At 47.0% G+C, this 19431-nt stretch overlaps 1 protein-coding gene across 5 annotated transcripts in view; it reads left to right on the plus strand.

Annotated features, from left to right (window-relative positions):
• PPP4R3B (protein phosphatase 4 regulatory subunit 3B) overlaps window positions 1-19431 on the plus strand; it is a 123974-nt gene that overhangs the window by 40899 nt on the left and 63644 nt on the right. For all 5 annotated transcript variants that reach the window (XM_034764304.1, XM_034764300.1, XM_034764303.1 and 2 more), the window contains exons 11-14: window positions 985-1143; window positions 2130-2299; window positions 10481-10620; window positions 11549-11733. In XM_034764304.1, coding sequence (XP_034620195.1) covers window positions 985-1143; window positions 2130-2299; window positions 10481-10620; window positions 11549-11733 — 654 coding nt within the window. The remainder of the gene's footprint in view (window positions 1-984; window positions 1144-2129; window positions 2300-10480; window positions 10621-11548; window positions 11734-19431) is intronic.

The following is a 19431-nucleotide window of genomic DNA, read 5'->3' on the forward strand; positions in this document are numbered from 1 at the left end:
CCGCCACACACTGGATGTGAGACGGGCTCTGGCTTTTTACCTGGAGTGGACTAAGCGGTTCATGAAAGGTTGGCCAATCTCCACTCAGTGGCGCTCCAACTGGATCACCTTGTGAAGCCATACCTCCTTTAACCTGGCGGGAATCCCTCTGCCGTCAATTGTGAAGGCACACTCGACTAGGGCGCAGGCCTCGTCGGCTGCCTTTTTGGCCCATGTCTCTATTCAGGACCTTTGTAGGGCTGCCACATGGTCTTCAGTTCACATGTTCACCTCGCATTATGCGATTGTCTCCCATACCAGGGAGGACGCCAGGTTTGGCAGGGCCATACTCCATCCTGAGAGTTTGACCTCCTTCCCACCTCCAACAGATATAGCTTGGAATCCCCTATTATGGAATACACATGAACAATCAATCGAAGAAAAGACAGTTACCTTTCCGTAACTGGTGTTCTTCGAGATGTGTTGCTCATCTCTATTCCACATCCCGCCCTCCTTCCCCTCTGTTGGAGTTGTTTGGCAAGAAGGCACTGAGGTTGAGGGGGAGCATGCAGCGCACCTTATACCGCGCCATGGAGGCGCCACTCCAGGGGTTGCTAGGGGTGCTCCCCTACAGGTACTGCTAAGGGAAAAACTTCCGGCACTGGTGCACATGGCGAGCATGCACACCTATTGTGGAATAGACCTGAGCAACACATCTTGAAGTACACCAGTTTCGGAAAGGTAACTGTCTTTTCATGGAGTCTGTTCTCTGACAAAGATCTCAAGTAGGTTTTCAGTCTTCACCTACTGACCGAGAAGAAGCATAACCTAGGTATCTAGGCTGGTTTAGGAAGCTCCTTAAGAAGTCAAATTAACAAGTTGATAAATCTCTATTCACTTTCAACTGTTAATAGGCTGAAACTACTTTGTCATAAGCTGTGGATGAGTAGAAAAGTTTGGTTTGTTTTTGTGTGCCTGATTTAGTTCATTTAATTTTTCTTGTAGATAATTATCAAACAGCACAGCTGCTTGCCTTGATTTTGGAGCTGCTCACCTTTTGTGTGGAACACCACACATATCACATCAAGAATTATATTATGAACAAAGATTTGCTAAGAAGAGTATTGGTCTTGATGAATTCAAAACACACATTTTTGGCCTTGTGTAAGTAGTAAATTGTCATTTACTTTGTTTTAAAGATTGTGTGTATACATTTAGCACTGAAATACTTCATGGTCAAAATCTGTTGAATTTACATGCAACGCCTTGGATTAATTTGTAAGTGTGTAAATATCCACATTTTAAAAAATCCAGTGAGCCACCAAAGTTGCTATTCTTTATTGAAGTTACCTTGTCGTGTAATTTAGGTTCAAAATGTGACACAACTGTCAAATTAACAGAAACACAAAGGTAGAAGGCTTCAGGAATTTATGTCTAGTCCACCAGCAAAAGCAGGAAACCCACCTGCTTAGTGCTCCAAAGGAAGGTGAAAACAACTAATATTCCCTGCCAATATTCCCAAGTACTGTGTGGTGGAAGGAGAGGTTGGTAATTCTCTTCCCCCTCCACCCCGTGGGATGGATCATTTTGGAATTGGGAAGTAAGAATAAACTGTGATTAGGTATCTAGTCACACCGAAACTGAGATATCATTATAAAACCATAAAATCCACTATTATTGGTAGGGAATTAATTAAATTACTATTTTATGCACCATAAGAAATGACCTAACATGTTTTGTGCTCGCCTCTCAGAGCTAGACAGCAGAAAGAGTGCACAAATGAACCAATAAAATCTCTATATCAGGTGGGCTAACACTTATTGCTGCTTCATGTAAACAAGAAAATAATGGAACCAGAGTTTTGTTGGTTTGTACGCAACAAGAAATGTGAAAGGAAGAAAGGTTTGCCCGATAGGAAAAAGACAAACCAATAGATGCTTATTTTGAACCTTTCAAAAAGGTGTTTTAAAAATTGCAAGCAAACAAGTATTGAAAAGAACTTTGCAACCCTTTTAACAGATGTTGTCGGTCTCTGGGCTGGTCTCATTCCCACTGAAGTCAGTCTTAGGTTTTCTGTTGATTTCAGTAAGAGCAGAATGGGGATTGTACAATGATTATCAAAGATCTCTAAATTTTCTTTAAATTTATAGGTGCTCTTCGCTTTATGAGGAGGATAATTGGCCTGAAGGATGAATTTTATAACCGTTATATCACCAAGGGGAACCTGTTTGAGCCAGTTATAAATGCTCTTTTGGATAATGGAACTAGGTACAATCTGCTGAATTCGGCTGTAATTGAACTGTTTGAATTCATCAGAGTGGTAAGTTTTTAAGCAAATTTTGTTTAAAACACTAAGTTTTAGGCATGTAACATCTCATGTATTGAACACAAAATGCAGAGTCTAGAAAATTTCACACTAAAAAGGATAGTACCAATAACAAAAGTTTAGCTGTTATAATACTTCAGTATAAAAGTCTTTTGTTTTGTCTTGTGTTTGCATCTTGCTGGACTATCCTTTTCCTATAACTTTAGAGAGCATGTCTAGCCAAGAAGTTGGGGGTTAGAAACTAGTTAACATTTCTCCTCTTGAAATCAGCATGTAAAACGTACTGTGTGTGTGTGTGTGTGTGTGTGTGTGTGTGTGTGTGTTGATTAGAGCAATGTCAGTTGTTCAAGTGCTTGCTCATATAGATTCCAATTAGGTGTGTGTGCGCCACGTGTGCGGCCGTCGGAGAACTTTTACCCTAGCAGCACTTGGTGGGTCGGCTGTGAAGCCCCCTGGAGTGGCGCCTTCATGGCGCTGGATATATACTGCAGCCAACCCACTGCCCCCTCAGTTCCTTCTTACCGCCTGTGACGGTCGTTGGAACTGTGGAACTCGGCTTTGCTGCTCTCCACTCTCCCTAGCGTTTTTTCTCTCAACAGTGTTAATAGTTTAATAGTTTATAGTTAGTATAGTTATAGAGTTTTTATATAGTTATAGTGTAAATAGTTCTATTTAGCAGGGTTGGCAGGGATCTTTCCCTCCTCCCCGCCGGTAGTTTGGGCTCATGCCCAAGGCTCCGGGTTTTAAACCCTGTGTGTCCTGTTCCAAGCCCATGCCAATGGGTGACCCCCATGACTCTTGCCTAAAGTGTCTGGGGGAATCTCATCTGGACCATTCAGACCACAGCCAGGACCACAGCCTGCGTCCATTCCTCCGACTGCTAAAGGGGTGGAGTGGAAGTACTTCGTCCCTTCCAAGGGATATGACTATTTTGTGTACACATCCACAGCCTTGTTCACTGGTGGTGGCCTTGGTGAATGAGAAGGAGCGTCATGGTTAGCAAGCCCCAGCACCCAAATCAAAAGAGGCCTGTGACGGGTTGGATCACAGAAACCCCCTTGGGAGCTGCCACCCGATGTGCAAAGACTACCCCTGCTTCTGCTTTCCCTGCCAGCTCAGGACTCCAGCACCCTGTCTTGCTGAGCCAGACACTCCCGTCTGGCTCCAGACACAGACCCAGGGTCTGAATCACTTGTCCCAAAGCTGCAAGTTTACCTGAAAACAGCTCGCAGTAGCGTGCTTGTCTTTAGCACTCAGATGCCCAACTCCCAATGGGGTCTAAACCCAGATAAATCCGTTTTACCCTGCATAAAGTTTATGCAGGGCAAACTCATAAATTGTTCGCCCTCTATAACACTGATAGAGAGATATGCACAGTTGTTTGCTCCCCCAGGTATTAATACATACTCTGAGTAAATTACTAAATAAAAAGTGATTTTATTAAATACAGACAGTAGGATTTAAGTGGTTCAAAGTAGTAACAGACAGAACAAAGTAAGTCACCAAGCAAAATAAAATAAAATGCGCAGATCTATGCCTAATCAAACTGAATACAGATAATTTCCTCACCAGTTCCAGAGTGCTCCCTTTTACAGGCTAAGCTCCTTTTAGCCTGGGTCCAGCAATCACTCACACCCCCTGCAGTTACTGTCCTTTGTTTCAGTCTCCTTCAAGTATCCTGGGGGGGGTGGAGAGGCTCCTTCTTTAGCCAGCTGAAGACAAAATGGAGGGGTCTCCCACAGGTTTAAGTAGACTCTCTCTTGTGGGTGGAGACCTCCCTCCTATGCAAAGCCCAGCTCCAAGATGGAGTTTTGGAGTCACCTGGGCAAGTCACATGCCCCTGCATGACTCAGTCTTTGCAGGCCGACGCCATTGTCCACATGGCATCTTGCATGTCTCCAGGAAGACTTCTCATGTGGATTGGAGCATTCCAAGATGCATTGTTCCCTAAGTGTCTCCTGATCAGGTACTTAACCTGGCGAATTCCTTCCTAAAGCAGCTGACCAGATGCCTCACAAAGCTTACTTAGAAATCAGGCAAGCATACAGCCCATATTCTTAACCTCGAGTAGAAAATGATATATATGTACAAATAGGATGAATAGATATAGTAGATCATAACCCTTATGGAGATATGTTACATGGCACAGGCAGCACAAAACATATTCCAGTTATGTCATACATACATTTATAAGCACCCCCTCCCCATAAAGCCTTATGGGGTACACTGTCACAAGGCCAAATGCCTTGATTTATTTGAACGCAAAGTTTACTCCTCAGGCGGTTTTCAGCTCCGGATCGCAAACAAGCAGGTGCTCCTGAGCCGGTACAACTATAATTCTTGGAACTCCATGTTAAAGTTCAAGGAGCTGGTTCCTTCGGAGTCCAGAGAGGAGTTTGGGGCCCTGGTGGAAGAGGGCAAGACGGTGGCGAGGACCTCATTACAAGCCTCGTTGGACACCGCAGTCTCTGCCGCTTAGACCCTCTCTTCAGGCATTGCAATGAGACGTATATCTTGGCTGCAAGCTTCCGGCTTATCATCAGAGCTTCAGCAAACATTACAGGATCTCCTCTTTGATAGAGAGGGCCTGTTTTCAGACAAAACTGACTCGAGGCTTCAGAGCCTCAAGGACTCAAGAGCCATAATGCGATCGCTGGGGATGCTCACACCGGCTACCCAGCGGAAGCCATTTAAGCCTCAGCCCCAATGCTCCTATCCTCCTCTGCCGAGGCGGGACTTCTATAGGAAGCGGGGGCGCAATACCAGGAGGAAACCATCCAACCACCAACCCGTCCAAGGCCAGTGTTCCAAGCCTTCAGCAGGCCTTAAGCAAAACTTTTTGAAGGGACGCTCGAGGACGATGTACCGGGCCTCAGTCAGGATCCTACCCTCCCTTCCTGAATCGTTTATCCCGTTTCCACCGTGCTTGGTCCCTTATAACCATGGACCGTTGGGTTCTTTGCATGGTGGAAAGGGGATACTCTCTCCAATTTTCTTTCTCCCCACCCTTGCTCCCCATCCCTCTTCAGGGACCCTTCTCACAAGCAACTCCTCATTCAGGATGTTCAAACAGCTCCTGTCCATTGGGTCGATTGAGAAGGTTCCAAGGGAGCTAAGGGACATGGGATTTACTCCTGTTACTTCCTAATCCCCAAGGCAAAGGGCGGGCTTCGGCCTATCTTGGACCTGCGCGGACTCAACAAATTCATGGTAAAGTTGAAGTACCGCATGGTTTCCTTGTGCAATATTATACCTTCCCTGGATCCTGGAGATTGGTACGCCGCCCTTGACATGAAGGATGCATATTTCCACATAGCAATCCATCTGGCGTACAGACTCTTCCTCCACTTTGTGGTCAACAGCGAACACTACCAGTTCACGGTCCTTCCGTTCGGCCTTTCCCTGGTCCCCCCCGGGTGTTCACCAAATGTATGGCAGTCATGGCAGCCTCCCTTCATCAGAGACGGATACAGATATAACTGTATCTCAACGACTGGCTCATCCAAGGTCGCACCAAAGAACAGGTGCAGTCCCACATTCAAGTGATCACGGACACGGTTTCTCGATTAGGTCTTCTCATCAACGTGGCGAAGTCGACTCTAGAACCAACCCAGAGAATAGAATTTATCGGGGAGGTCCTAGATTCTGTGAATGCCCGAGCCCTCCTGCTGGACGCTTGTTTCCACGCTCTGATGGGCCTCATCCAGAGCCTTCAAAGCTTCCCAACATGGATGGCAAGAAAGTGCCTGAGTCTCCTGGGTCATATGGCTTCCTGCACATACGTGACCAAACATGCCAGACATCTATCTATCAGACAGCCTGAACCTGGTGGTCACTGTCCCGGAAGGGGTCCTCACCTCCCTCCAATGGTGGCTAGACCCAAGGGTGGTATGTGAAGGAGTTCCCTTCCACACCCCTCAGCCCTCCTTGTCCCTCGTCACAGATCTGTCAGCCCTGGAATGGGGCACCCACCTTGGGGACATCCAGATGCAAGGTCTATCGGCCCAATCCGATCTCTCTCTCTCTCCCCCCATATCAACGTATGGGAGCTGATGGCGGTACATATTGCATGACAAGCCTTTCAGGAGCAGTTGCACAATCGTTGTGTGGTGGTCCTCACAGATAACACCACGGCCATGCTCTACATCAACTAGCGCGGGGGGCTCATTCCTCCCCCCTCTGTCAAGAGGCCATTCGACTATGGGAGTTCTGCGTAGCCTATTCCATTCACCTGGTGGCGTTGTTTCTCCCAGGGGTCCAGAACACGTTGGCGGATCACCTCAGCAGGGTCTTCCAATCCCACGAGCGGTTGCTTCACCCCGATGTCGTCCACTCCATCTTCCTAAAGTGGGGGTTTCCCCAGGTTGACCTGTTTTGCCTCGCGCAGCGACGGGAAGTGCCCGGCGTTTTGCTTCCTCCAGGGTCCCTCCCTGGGCTCTCACAGATGCCTTCTTACTCCCGTGGACGAGTAGGTTGTTTTACACCTTCCCACCGTTTCCCCTTGTACACAAGATCCTGATCAAGGTGTGCAGGGACAGATCACGACTGATCCTGGTCGCCCCGGCGTGGCTTAGGCAGAATTGGTACACCACGCTGTTGGAGATCTCAGTGGATGCCCTGATTCCACTGCCTCTCTTTCCGGACCTGATCATGCAGGATCGCGGCCACCTCTGTCACCCCAACCTGTGCTGTCTCCGCCTCACGGCATGGATGCTGCATGGCTGAGCCACTCTGAACTCCTCTGTTCTCGTTTGGTGCAGCAGGTCCTGTTGGGCAGCAGGAAACCTTCCACTCAGGATACTTATATGGTTAAATGGAAGCAATTCTCCAATCTCACCGCTCACTCCACAAGGGCTCAGGCTCGGCAGCCTTCGTGGCCCAGGTGCCAATCCAGGAGATCTGCAGAGCTGCTACTTGGTCTTCAGTGCATACGTTTGCCTCACACTATGCCATCGTTAGACAGGCCAGAGATGATGCAGCATTTGGTAGGGCAATCCTACAATCCACGGTACTTCACTTTGACCCTATCGCCTAGGTAAGGCTTGGGAGTCACCTAATTAGAATCGATATGAGCAAGCACTCGAAGAAGAAAAGACGGTTACTTTTCTTTGTAACTGTTGTTCTTCGAGATGTGTTGCTCATATCCATTCCAAACCTGCCCTCCTTCCCCTCTGTCGGAGTAACCGGCAAGAAGGAACTGAGGGGGGTGCTGGGTTGGCCGCAGTATATATCCAGCGCCATGAAGGGGCCACTCCAGGGGGCTCCACAGCCGACCCACTGGGTGTTTCTAGGGTAAAAGTTCTCTGGTGGCCGTGCACATGGCGCGCACACACCTAATTGGAATGGATATGAGCAACACATCTCTAACAGTTACAAAGGCGTGTAACCCTCTTTTTTTAGACCTGCTACTTCTACCCACTGCCTAGGGAAAGGTATGGTAAAACGGCACCAATGGCATCACAACCACCAAACCACTTGGGGAGAAAGGAGGGGACTGGCAGGAGTACCTGGGATGATACTTGTTCGGTGTGGGTGCCTTGAGATCTATAGAGTTGGGGTCAGGTGAATCTTTGGGAGATGAGAAGATTGTCTTCTACCTGTAGCTGTTTCCCACAAGACTATCCTATATTTGTAGGTCTTGCATATCACTTTGGATCTAAGATGGTATCTTTAAATCAGTAAAATGTCTTCTAAGACTAAAACTATAATTTCTTATTCATCTAAACTGGAAAAAGTGCTTTTGTTCTAGAATCAAAGTGTTGTAGTGAAAAGGGAGTTCTAGTCTCCTTGCAACTCAGGAGGTTTGGTTTTATTTTTCCTAAACCATTCCTAATAGGTGGTTGAACAACTTTGAATACATGTAGTGATAGTGATCCTACTATCATCATGAAGTAAAAATAGCACGAGTAATAGTGCTCTCATCAGTCAGCTGTCTGGTGTAAGAGTTGCTATCACACAAGTTTTTGTTGAGTAAATGTCAACTGTTACCAGTATGCATGGGGACTTTTTGAGTTTAACTTCCTTTTTTTATTAAATGAACATTTTAGATACCTAATATGGGAGCTCTCTGACCAGAAAAGTCAGAAATGACTTCCACTTACCCATGGGCAGTAATTTTGTTACCTGCTGTGTAACAAGGAAAGAGGAAGTTTAAACACTTCTTTATTCTGACTACCGTTTTACTCCCCTCTAATCCCTATTTCTCACCCACACATAAATTGTACTTCCAGACTGAGGCCAAAATAGACTAGTTACAAAGGATGTAAACCTGTGTCTTTTAGAAAGACATCCTTCTGACTAATCGACTGCATAGTTATTGGATGAAATTCAGAGAAGTTATGTGGCATAAATTGCCTGTCAGCAAGTGGGTGTGAATATAGGTCTAAAGGAGTCTAATTTAACATAAATTACATGCTGAAAAACAAAGTAGACACAGCCTACTTCAGCTTCCCTCCCAAAGGCTGGGTAAAGAGAAGGGCCTTGCAGTGTGCCCTGAAGGTCCACAAAGTCAGACCAAGAGGTTGTTCGGAGACCCACTTTGATGTTTGCAGACTGAAAGAGGCCAGTAAATACAGCATGCTTTAACACCTTGAGTGGCTGGCAATCCCTATCCAGAAAATGGGCATGTTTAGGGTTCTGCAGGACTTGAGGGAGCATGTCTGGCCAAGAAGTTGGGGGGTGGGAATTGGTTAACATTCTCCTCTTGAAATCAGCATGTAATACAGGGGTAGGCAAACCACAGCCCGCGGGCCAGATCCGGCCCCTCAGAGCTTTGGATCCAGCCCCACGCTGCTCCTGGAAGCAGCCGGCACAGCAGCCCCGGGGGGGTGGCAGAGAGCTCTGCGCGCTGCCCTCACCTGCAGGCATCGCCCCCCGCAACTCCCATTGGCCTGGAATGGGGAACTGCGGCCAATGAGAGCTTAGGGGGAGGTACCCGCAGGCGAGGGCAGCGCGCAGAGCCCTCTGCCCGCCCCTCCCCCCCCACCTCACCAGGGGCTGCAGGGATGTGGTGCCAGCCACTTCCGGAGCAGCAGGGCCAGGGTAGGCAGGGAAGCTGCCTTAGCGCTGCTGCTACCTCAAAGCCACTCCAGGTAAGCAACGCCAGGCCGGAGCCTGCACCCCACACCCCAATGCCCTGGCCTGAGCCCCTCCCAAATCCCTTGCCCTGAGCCCTTTCCTGTACACTGCACCCCCACCCCACCCCCATCCCAGCCGCCCTGCCCTAGCCCTACATTTATGGCCCTGCATGCAATTTCCTCACCCAGATGTGGCCCCCGGGCCAGAAAGTTTGCCCACCCCGATGTAATAGCTGTAAAAACGTACAGAGGGGGGTGTGTGTGTGTGCGCGTGTGTGTGTTGCTTAAAGCAATGTTAATTTTAGGCCTGCTACTTCTACCCACTACCCTTGTAGGGAAAGGTATGGGAAAATGGTACCAATGGCATCACGACCACTAAGCTGTTTGGGCTGCTTGGGGAGGAAGGAGGGGACTGGCAGGAATACCTGGGATGACATTTGTTTGGTGTAGATGTCTTGAGAGCCATAGGTTTGGGGTCAAATGAATCTTTGGGCTTTGCATGAGGAGAAAAGTGTCTTCTACCTGTAGCTGTTATCTTTCCCACAAAAAGAGAAAATGCATTGGGTTTTCAGTTCATTCAAACATGGGCATTTTTTGACTCTTCCCCCTTTGCCCATTTTAGTACAGAAAGAAATGATCAGGCCCATAAAGTGGGATTCATTAGAGACTGACTGAGAGGTAACTGTTCCACATTAACTACATTACATATAAAGTGGATATTAAAACTCTGTGATTATTATATGAATGTTACATGTTTATTTGCTCTTGCCTTGTATTTTTCACATGAAGGCGTAATCGTGTATAAAACACTCACATTGATATCACAGATAAGAGACAGCAAGTGAGAATAAGGAGCAGATAAATTCAAGCATCCATTTTCCATTTACATTAGAAGCAATTCTGTTGATCTCAAAGATTTATTTATTTAAATTTTTCCATGAAGAGAAATGAAGTAACTTTCTCATTTGTCATTTGCAATAATTTTTTTTCATTTTGGAAAAACGAGTCGAGTAACTTTTAAAGCTAATAGCCTTTACTGAAAACCTTCTGTATCTTACTATTACATTTGAGATTTAAATATTGTTTTGTGCTTATGCAGGAAGATATCAAGTCACTTACCGCACATATAGTTGAAAACTTTTATAAGGCACTTGAATCTATTGAATATGTTCAGACATTCAAGGGGCTGAAGACTAAATATGAGCAAGAAAAAGACAGACAAAATCAGAAATTGAACAGGTACTGTATTATTCGCACATCTTGAAACTCACTTTTGTAATAAAACAAAATATTCTAATAGCATTTCTGGATATTCTTTCTAGAGGATTCCCTAGAGTAGTTAGATGTGTGTAGAATTACTTTATTTTTCACGTTCTCGTTTCCACGTTAAATTTACACAGTAATCTGACTTGTAGAGCTGACCAACTTGAATAGTAAATTGGTGGGTGGCTGAGGGTGGAAGGAATGTTTTCTATCAGAGAAATTTGATTAAGGCCATGTCTACACTACCACTTACATTGGCAAAACTTGCGTCCCTCAGTGGTGTGGGGGGAAAAAAACACCCCTGAGTGACATAAATTTCGCTGGCATAAGTGGCAGTGTACACAGCGCCATGTCGATGACAGAGCTCTCTCCTGACAGCATAGAGCAGCTACATGAGGTCTTACAGCAGCGCAGCTGAATTGGTGCAACCTAAACCACTGTTGGATAGCTCATAACACACAGCTGCATCTTGTAGTGTGCTCTAAATCCATCCTGACATATTTGACATTAAACTTAAACTCTAATTTGGAGTGGCGGTTACTAGAACTTGGGTAGGGTCAAGAGTAGAATCCTCTATGAAATCTTTACTACTGACATTGTCATGCAGAGTTCGCCTTTTGGGCACTTTGATTCTTGTACATTCTATCTGGACACTTATAATCTAAATAACTAACCTGATGTAGACTGCCTTCATCAACCCACTAAATTCATTTCAAGGCATCAAGAAATTATTTCCAGGATGAGCTAGTACAGTCTTCGAGTATTGTGCTTCAGTGAGTTATACTTTTTTCAGGTTGCTTCTGTGCTGATCTTTAGCCATACTGTGTCAACCATTCATGGTTCCTTGTTTCATTGATTGTAAACCAGCGACAAGGCTTGAATCATTTGTGGTTGTTTCTTACAGCGTCCCATCCATATTGCGTAGTAACCGATTTCGCCGAGATGCAAGAGCCTTAGAGGAGGATGAAGAAATGTGGTTCAATGAAGATGAAGAGGAAGAAGGTGAAGCTGTTGTACCTCCAATAGAGAAATCAAAACAGGAGGATGACTTTCCAGATAGTTATGAAAAGTTTATGGAAACTAAAAAAGGTAATTTATTTATAATTTCTGTTTTGCAGTACAAAACTGTTGTATACCATACATCATGTGACTTGAGATAAACATCTTAATTCTTTGAGTAGGTGTCCCCTATAGGTGCTCCACTTCAGGTGTGCACACACCAGTGCGATTTTGTTTGGAGATTTTTTGGTAACAGGGCCTGCACCTGCACCCTGTTTATCTTCATGGTCCAATGCAAGGTCATATGGGGGTGGGCAGACGCAACTCTAGTTCCTTCTCAGCTGCCTGTGGTTAGAGACTGAGCCTTTCTGAGTACATTAGCCTCAGTTTTAGCCAGCTTGCTTGTTTTATTCTTACCTTTTCATTTTGTTTTATTAATTTTCCACATATGCTGTATGCTTTTGCGCGGCTCGCCCTGTTTTTGTGTTTTGCAACCAGCCACTGAGTGCCCTGCTTCACCAGTACTAACTAGGTTTCTGTTGCAAGAGGACTTCCAAATGTTTGAAGAACCTGAATCCCCTCTACTGAGAGGTACCAAGAGGGATCTCCTGGCAGTACTGACATGCACCCTGCTGCTGCCAAACCTGCAGATGCAAGCAATGAAACACCAGTGCAGACACCATTAACCCCCCACTTCTCCTTAAAACCGGGGATACCACCTCCTCAGATGCTTGAGATCTCTGCCCAGGATTCCACTACCTTTCCATTTGAACATTGCTCCCCTAAGATGTATACCTAGAAAGAGACTCCAGAAACCAATGACTGATCCGACACCACCTCTGGCAGGAGCACTCTTGGGGTCCCTCCCCCTTCCCTTATGTCCCATAAGACTGGACTTTCTTGACTCCTTGGATCCCATAGGGAGACCAGTTCTCTAGAGGATACCATTACTCAAGAGGACCCTCCAAGAGGGGCAACCACTGGTACCCCAGGATCCTCTAGAAGGAGAGCTGAAGAAGAGGCAGTGCCATTGAACAAGTCGCGATCCTCCTCAGATGAGCAATTATGCCGCCTCCTCCCGTTCTGTGTCGTTTGATATATTGCGGAGAGTAGATGACTTCAGGGCGCTCAGAAGCATGCTGAAGAAAAGGAATGTCAAAGCAGTCTTCTCTGAGATCTTTCCTGGAAAGAAGGCAGAAGATTCTGGAAGTGAACTGCTGGCTAGGTGAGTGGTGTAAGGTTGAGGGTGTTGATTTTGTGGAACATTGGTCCGCTTTCTGTGGGTCGAGGGGGCTGTATAGTTTGAGTGGCCTCCACCTCAGTAGAATGGGGACCAATTTCCTCAGGGAATAGACTAACTAGAGTAGTCAGGAGGGGTTAAACTAATACTATAGGGGAAGGGTAAAAAGGGGGAAAATGTGAGTACTCAGTACACAGTCAAGAGGTTGAGAACAAAATTGATCAAGGAACCAAAAACATGAAGAGAAGAAATTCTTGAATTGCCTATAGGCTAGTGTTAGTCTCCGTTACAAACAAGTAATTGGAATTGCTCATTTATGAGCATAAATTAAAACTAGTTGGTATTACTGAAACCTGGTGCGATGATTCACACTATGGGAATCTTACTCAATAGTTAAACGCTAATTTGGAAGGATTAAGTGGATAAAAGGGAAGGAGGAGTGGTACTTTTAAGTAAAAAAATGGCATTACCTGTTTGTCACTAATAGCTTGGAAGAAAATGATCTTGAATGCTTCTGGATCAATGTCTTTAAAGCACAAAATTAGTTGGGAGACTGTTATAGACCTCCAAATCACACTAGGGAACAGAATGACCACCTCCTTACACATCTGTCTATAAAGTGTGTGGGGCAGTGGGGGAGGAAGCTGCGTGATCATGTGGAACTTCAGTTTTAGTGACACATGCTGGAGATCTCATGCTGTCAGTATTGAAACATCTTTGAAATTTCTAAACATGCATGAAAAATTCCTAACTCAAGTGTTTGCAGCCAACACGGAGGAATTCTTCTAGGTCTTGTCCTACCAGATAAACAGATACTGATCACAGAACTAAAAATTGAGAGCTTAGGTACAAGTTCATCTTTGAATGATGTTGCTATGGGTGCTCCACTGTAGCTGTGTCCGTGTCCCTGTGCTGCTAATGGGGGAGAGAACTTCAGTAGCAGTGTCCATTGGGCCTGTGCCTGGGCAGTCTCCCCTCGTGCTGCGCCATGAAGCTAGCCCACGTGCATGAGCTAACTGTCCTCAGTTCCTTCTCAACTGCCCCTGGCTAGAGATGGAGCCATTAGCAGTTAGTTAAGGCTGTTGTTTTTCTGTTTGCAGTTCTTCTTCCAGTGCTTGCTCATGTCCATTCCATGCTAGGTGTGTGGGTGGGGATATGTGTGTGCGCCACATGCACAGTTGCTGGAGATTTTTTCCTCAGTGGTATCCGTTGGGCTGGTTCTATTGCCCTCTGGAGTTGTGCACATATGTACTGGTATAAATGGTGCTGCAGGCCCCGCGTCCTCTTTCTTTTTACCGTCTATGACGGTTGCTGGAACGACTCTTCTTGCTAAGCAAGGCTCCTTTCCCAGTGGTTTGGACTTTCTCTGTTTGTATTTTGTATAGTTATCGTAGTCCATGTATATAGTTCTTAGTTAGAGTTAGTGTGTGTATATATAGTAGTGTTAGTAGCTGTCCCTCTTGTTGTGAGACTTTTCGCCCCAGGAGCTGGGCATGCCCCAGTCCCCAGGCTTCAAGCTGTGTGCCTTGTGCAGCAAACCGATGCCAGTTAGTGACTCTCACACTAGCTGTCTAAAATGTCTAGGGGAGTCTCATGTTAAAGTGTGAGATCTGTAGAGACTTCAAATCCTGCATGAGAAAGTATAGAGACATTCGACTGAAGGCCATTCTTGTGGAGGTGGCCCTCAGACCGGCCTCAGAGCCAAGCTGTTCTGAATCAGTGCCAAGCACCCTGACATCCATGTGTGCTCCCCGGCATGTGGCTCTTCCCAGCACCGCTCTCCATCCCTGGTGCAGAGGAAGAGGCATAAGAAACAATGCACTGAGAGATGGCATTCTCCAGTGCAAAGGAGAGACAAGCAGGATATGACTAGCATATTGAGACCCAGGTCGGGCCATTTGCTCTCTCCAGAGTTTCTGATGGTGCCAATAACTCCGCCTAGGGCGCTGAGTCCAATACGGGACCCATCACTGACTCCCAGGAGCAGCCAGGGGGTCAGGCATCTGCTGGCTCCTTTCCATCCAGAGGCTTTCTAGGTGGCAAAGGACCTGCTGTACCTCCCAATCCCACTGATCCCTCAAGGCCTCTCATGAGCCAAGGCGACTGGGGACAGAAAGGGGCAGGATGCGGCAAGCTCCAGCGCAGCACCATCCAGGGACAAACCCTCCATGGTCCGAATGCAATGGTCATCAGCCCGCTGCCGGTCCCCAGTTTCCCGGCACTACCTGGAGGAGCAAGTGGGTACTGGGCCTAAAAACCAGACTTCGGTACTGGCTCTTCTGCCGATGCCTGGCCACCAGGCCACTGGCTGATGCAGTGGCAGTACTAGAATCCTTGGGGGGTTCTCCCTGTACTCTCATACTTTGTAATGTCAGAAAGGCAAACTATTGTCCCGCCTGGCTCTGGACCCGGACTCCAGTACTGACCCTGGTGCCGATGTCCAGGAAATGGCCCCAGTGGACATGGTGGAAGAGAGGGAGCCCCTCCTCTGGCACAGGCATCCTCTTCGTCATCCCCAGATGAGGCTGTTGCATTCCCTTATAACCCCCTCCCAGAGGATGACTTCAGGGCCCAACAGAAGTTCCTGAAAAGGATAGCTGTGAACTTGGGCCCAGAAGTTGAGTAGCTTAAGCCTAATAGACATCCTGGCTGCAGCTCCTCCTTCAAGAGTGGTCTTGCCTGTTAACAAAGCATTACTCGCATCCCCCACCCCACTGGTGTCCTTGGTGGTGGTGAATGAGCAGGTCAGACCGGGCAGTTGAGTGCTACCCTCCTAAATAGAGCCCAAGAGACTGGACCTGTTTGAATGTAAGGTTTATTAGATGGGAAGTCTCCAGTTAAGTATCTCCAACTAGCAGGCCCTGCTCAGGATGTAAGATTTTAATCTGTGGGAATCATTGTCAAATTTAAGGACTCCCTGCCACAGGAGTAAATGCAGGGGTCCATGGCCATCCTAGAGAAGGGCAAGACTGTGGCCAGGACCTCCCTCCAGGAGGCTCTGGATGCAGCTGACTCAGCAACCAAGACTATGGTGTCAGCAGTCACCATGAGGCGCTGTTCGTGGCTCCAGTCATCTGGCCTCCCCTTTCAGGCCACCTCCCTGTTCTCGGAACAGACAGACTCGATGCTTCAAGGACTTGATGGCCATCTTTTGCTCCTTGGGCCTTTTATAGGCCTCCAGCTTCCAGGAAGCACTTCAGGCCCCAGCAGCCTCCCAAGTTTGCGGTGCCTCCCAGGCAAGAGCCCTACAAAAGAAAAGGGAAGGGCTATAAGTGATGCCAACCTTTCCTTCCCACCTCAGTCTCCCAGGCAGGCTCTCTTCGATATCGCAGCGGGGCTAGGCAGGCCTTTTGAAGGTACGGCCGAGGGTGATAGATCTGGAGTTGAGACTGATATATCACCCCTTTTTGTTTTTGGAATGCCTATCGCCCTTCAGCCCAGCATGATCATATGTAACATCGGACTGTTGGGAACTAAGTACAGTAACAGTCAGTTACAGCATCCAGGCCTCTGAACCACCTCAGGAGATTGAGGAAGCCAGAACAGAGGAGTACCTAAGGCCAAATCTTCCTCCTCCCCGGACAAAGTTGTTGTGCCTCCTCCATCATTTCTGGCAGATGACGTCCGTCTTTTCCAGGAGCTGGCAAGGAGGGTGGTGGACACCCTTCACAAACAGTTGGAAGAGATCAGAGACACCCAGCATCAACTGCTCAATATCTTCCACTCTTCCTCTGTATCAAAGGTTGCCCTTCCAATTAATGAGGCCGTTTTAGACCTGGCCAAAACAGTTTGGCAAACCCCGGCTTTGGTGGCTCCAGCTTTCCAGTGGGCAGATAAAAAATATTATGTCCCAGCAAAGGAACATAATTTCCTTTCCCGACTCACAACCTAATTCCATCATGGTAGACCCTGTCCATTCCTGTGGCAGGCAACACTAGTGTAGGGCTACATCAGACGACGGAGACTGGAAATACCTGGATCTCTTTGGCAGGAAGAACTATTCCTCGGCCCCCTTGTAATTCTGTATTGTCAACTGCCAGGTTGAAATTTTTTTATTGAAAAACTGCCAGAGCTGTGTTAAAAACTTCATTACAATCATCCCTCGACACCGCTGATAACAGCAATTAGGTCCACCTCCACAATGGTGGTGATGCGACTGACATCATGGCTCTATTTGTTGGGATTCGTGAAAGAGGTGCAGTCCACAGTGGAAGTTCTTCCTTAGGGCACAAAAGTCTTCACCGAAAAGATGGATGCCTCCCTTCATACCCTGAAGGATTCCAGGACTACCCTAAAGTCACTCGGAATCTATACTCTGGGGCAAAAGAGGTGTTTTAGTTCCCAATCTCAACACAAACCATATGCGGCTCAATATTGACCTCAGCACCATTACGAACCGCAGAGACAAAAAGGGAAATTCCCAAAGTGCAAACAGTCTGGTCCACAAAACTTGTCCCAACCCCCTGCATCTAAACATCACTTTTGATGGGCAGGTTGAGGCGCCGTGAGACCACTCTCCACAACTGACACAATCGACCCTGGTTGTATACCCATTTGGCCACCGATTGACAGTGTTCCCCAGTTCCTGAGAATGCATAATGTCAGATAATGGCTTTTACAGATCGTCCAATCCGGTTACCCCATCCATTTCACCTTTCTTCCCCGTCCCTCTTCAGGAACCCTTTTCACGAGAATTTACTACAACAGGGGATAGATCTCCTCCTCCAGTTAGGAGCCACAGAATCAGTACCTCAGCATCTGCGAGGCAAGGGATTCTACTCTTGTTACTTCATAATACCCAAAAGAAAGGGAGGTTGGAGACCCTTATTGGACCTCAGAGCTGTCAGCAAGTTTGTCAAGACTCAGAAGTTCAAGATGGTCACCTTATTGACGATCATTCCAACATTGAAACAGGAAGACTGGTTTTTGGCCCTCATCCTCCAGGATACCTATTTTCACATCTCGATCCTACCAACTCACAGACGATTTCTCAGGTTCGCTCTTGAACATGGCCATTATCAATACAGTGTCTTCCTCTCCGGTCTGTCATCAGCCCCTAGAGCTTTTTCCAAAGTTCTCTGTGGTAGCTACTCACGCTTGCAAGTGATAATGATTTGCCCATATTTGGAGACTGTCTCCTCAGAGCCCGATATCTTCAGGAGGCCCACAAAGCTGTTGACACTATGATACACTTGTTCACAGAACTGAGTTTACAGATCAACACCCAGAAGTCAACGCTCACTTCAGTTCAACACTAGAATCTGTAGAGGCTAACTTAGACATCCTACAGGCCAAAGCCCTCCTACCTCAACACAAGTTCCTATCTCTGGTTTCACTCACAGGCACCATTCAGTACAGTCCATGGATACCAGCCAGACTCTGCCTCTAACTCTTAGGACATATGGCAGCAGGCATGGGAGAGATACCACATGCCAGACTGCATATGTGATGCCTCCAACTATGGTTTAGTTCGGTTTACAGACCAAACAGGGACAGGCTGGACAAACCTCTGTCACTACCCACCAGAATTAAAAACTCCTTAAACTGGTGGAAAGTTGCATCTGAAGAAGTGAGGTTTTTACCCACGAAAGCTTATGCCCAAATAAATCTGTTAGTCTTTAAGTGCCACCAGACTCCTTGTTATTTTTGTAAACTGGTGGAAGGAACTGACCAATCTGTGCAAAGGGATCCCCTTCTCACACGTCCCTATCATTGCTCCTTCCACCAACGCATAACTCGTAGGGTGGAGTGCACATTTAAATTGCCTCACGATTCAAGGCAAATGGTCACCTATGGAGATGTCTCTACACACAACTGAGTGGTCATGAATGCCTCCGCCCATTTCCTCCTGCTGATTGCAGGATCAAATACAAAGATCCTAACAGACAACGTAGCCTGTATGTACTACATCAACCATCAGCGGGGGATGGGGAAGCATGTCACCCTCCCTATGCACGGAGGCAATGAGACTATGGAACTGGTGCACTTCTCACGTCACTTCGTCTGCGGCTAACCTTTTGGACATGCAAAACTCTATAGTAGACCACCTCAGTCGTAGATTCCTGCACAAACCTGAGTGGGAGATGCACCCATCAGTACGTCACAACTTGTTCAAGAAATGTCCCATGCTACTGCTCCAGGGTGGAGATGGGACAGCACTCTCTGGACAATGCTCCTCTTCTTGCTTGGGACAAGGACCTTTATGCTTTTTTTCCTGTTTTCCTCTTCTGCTGAGGGTCCTGTTTAAAAATAAAAAGGGACAGAGCTCCTATCATCCTGATGGGTCCTACTTGATTGAGACAGACCTGATATCCTTACCTGACACAGCTCGCAGCGTGCCAACAATCTCGCTCCGAACGTTTCTGCACCTCCTCTCACAGGCCCAACGGTGTACCCTACATCCCAACTTTGGGATTCTCCACCTCAAAGCATGGCTCCTGCTTAGTTTCAGCATCTAGAACAGGGGTCTCAAACTCAATTTGCCTTAGAGCCAGTGCCAGTCCTCAAATCCTCCCAGTGGGCCAATAATGTCACTGAAGATGGTGTTC

The sequence above is a fragment of the Trachemys scripta genome, chromosome 3 (genome assembly GCF_013100865.1).
Source record: "Trachemys scripta elegans isolate TJP31775 chromosome 3, CAS_Tse_1.0, whole genome shotgun sequence".
In the NCBI taxonomy this organism is placed as follows: Eukaryota; Metazoa; Chordata; order Testudines; family Emydidae; genus Trachemys; species Trachemys scripta.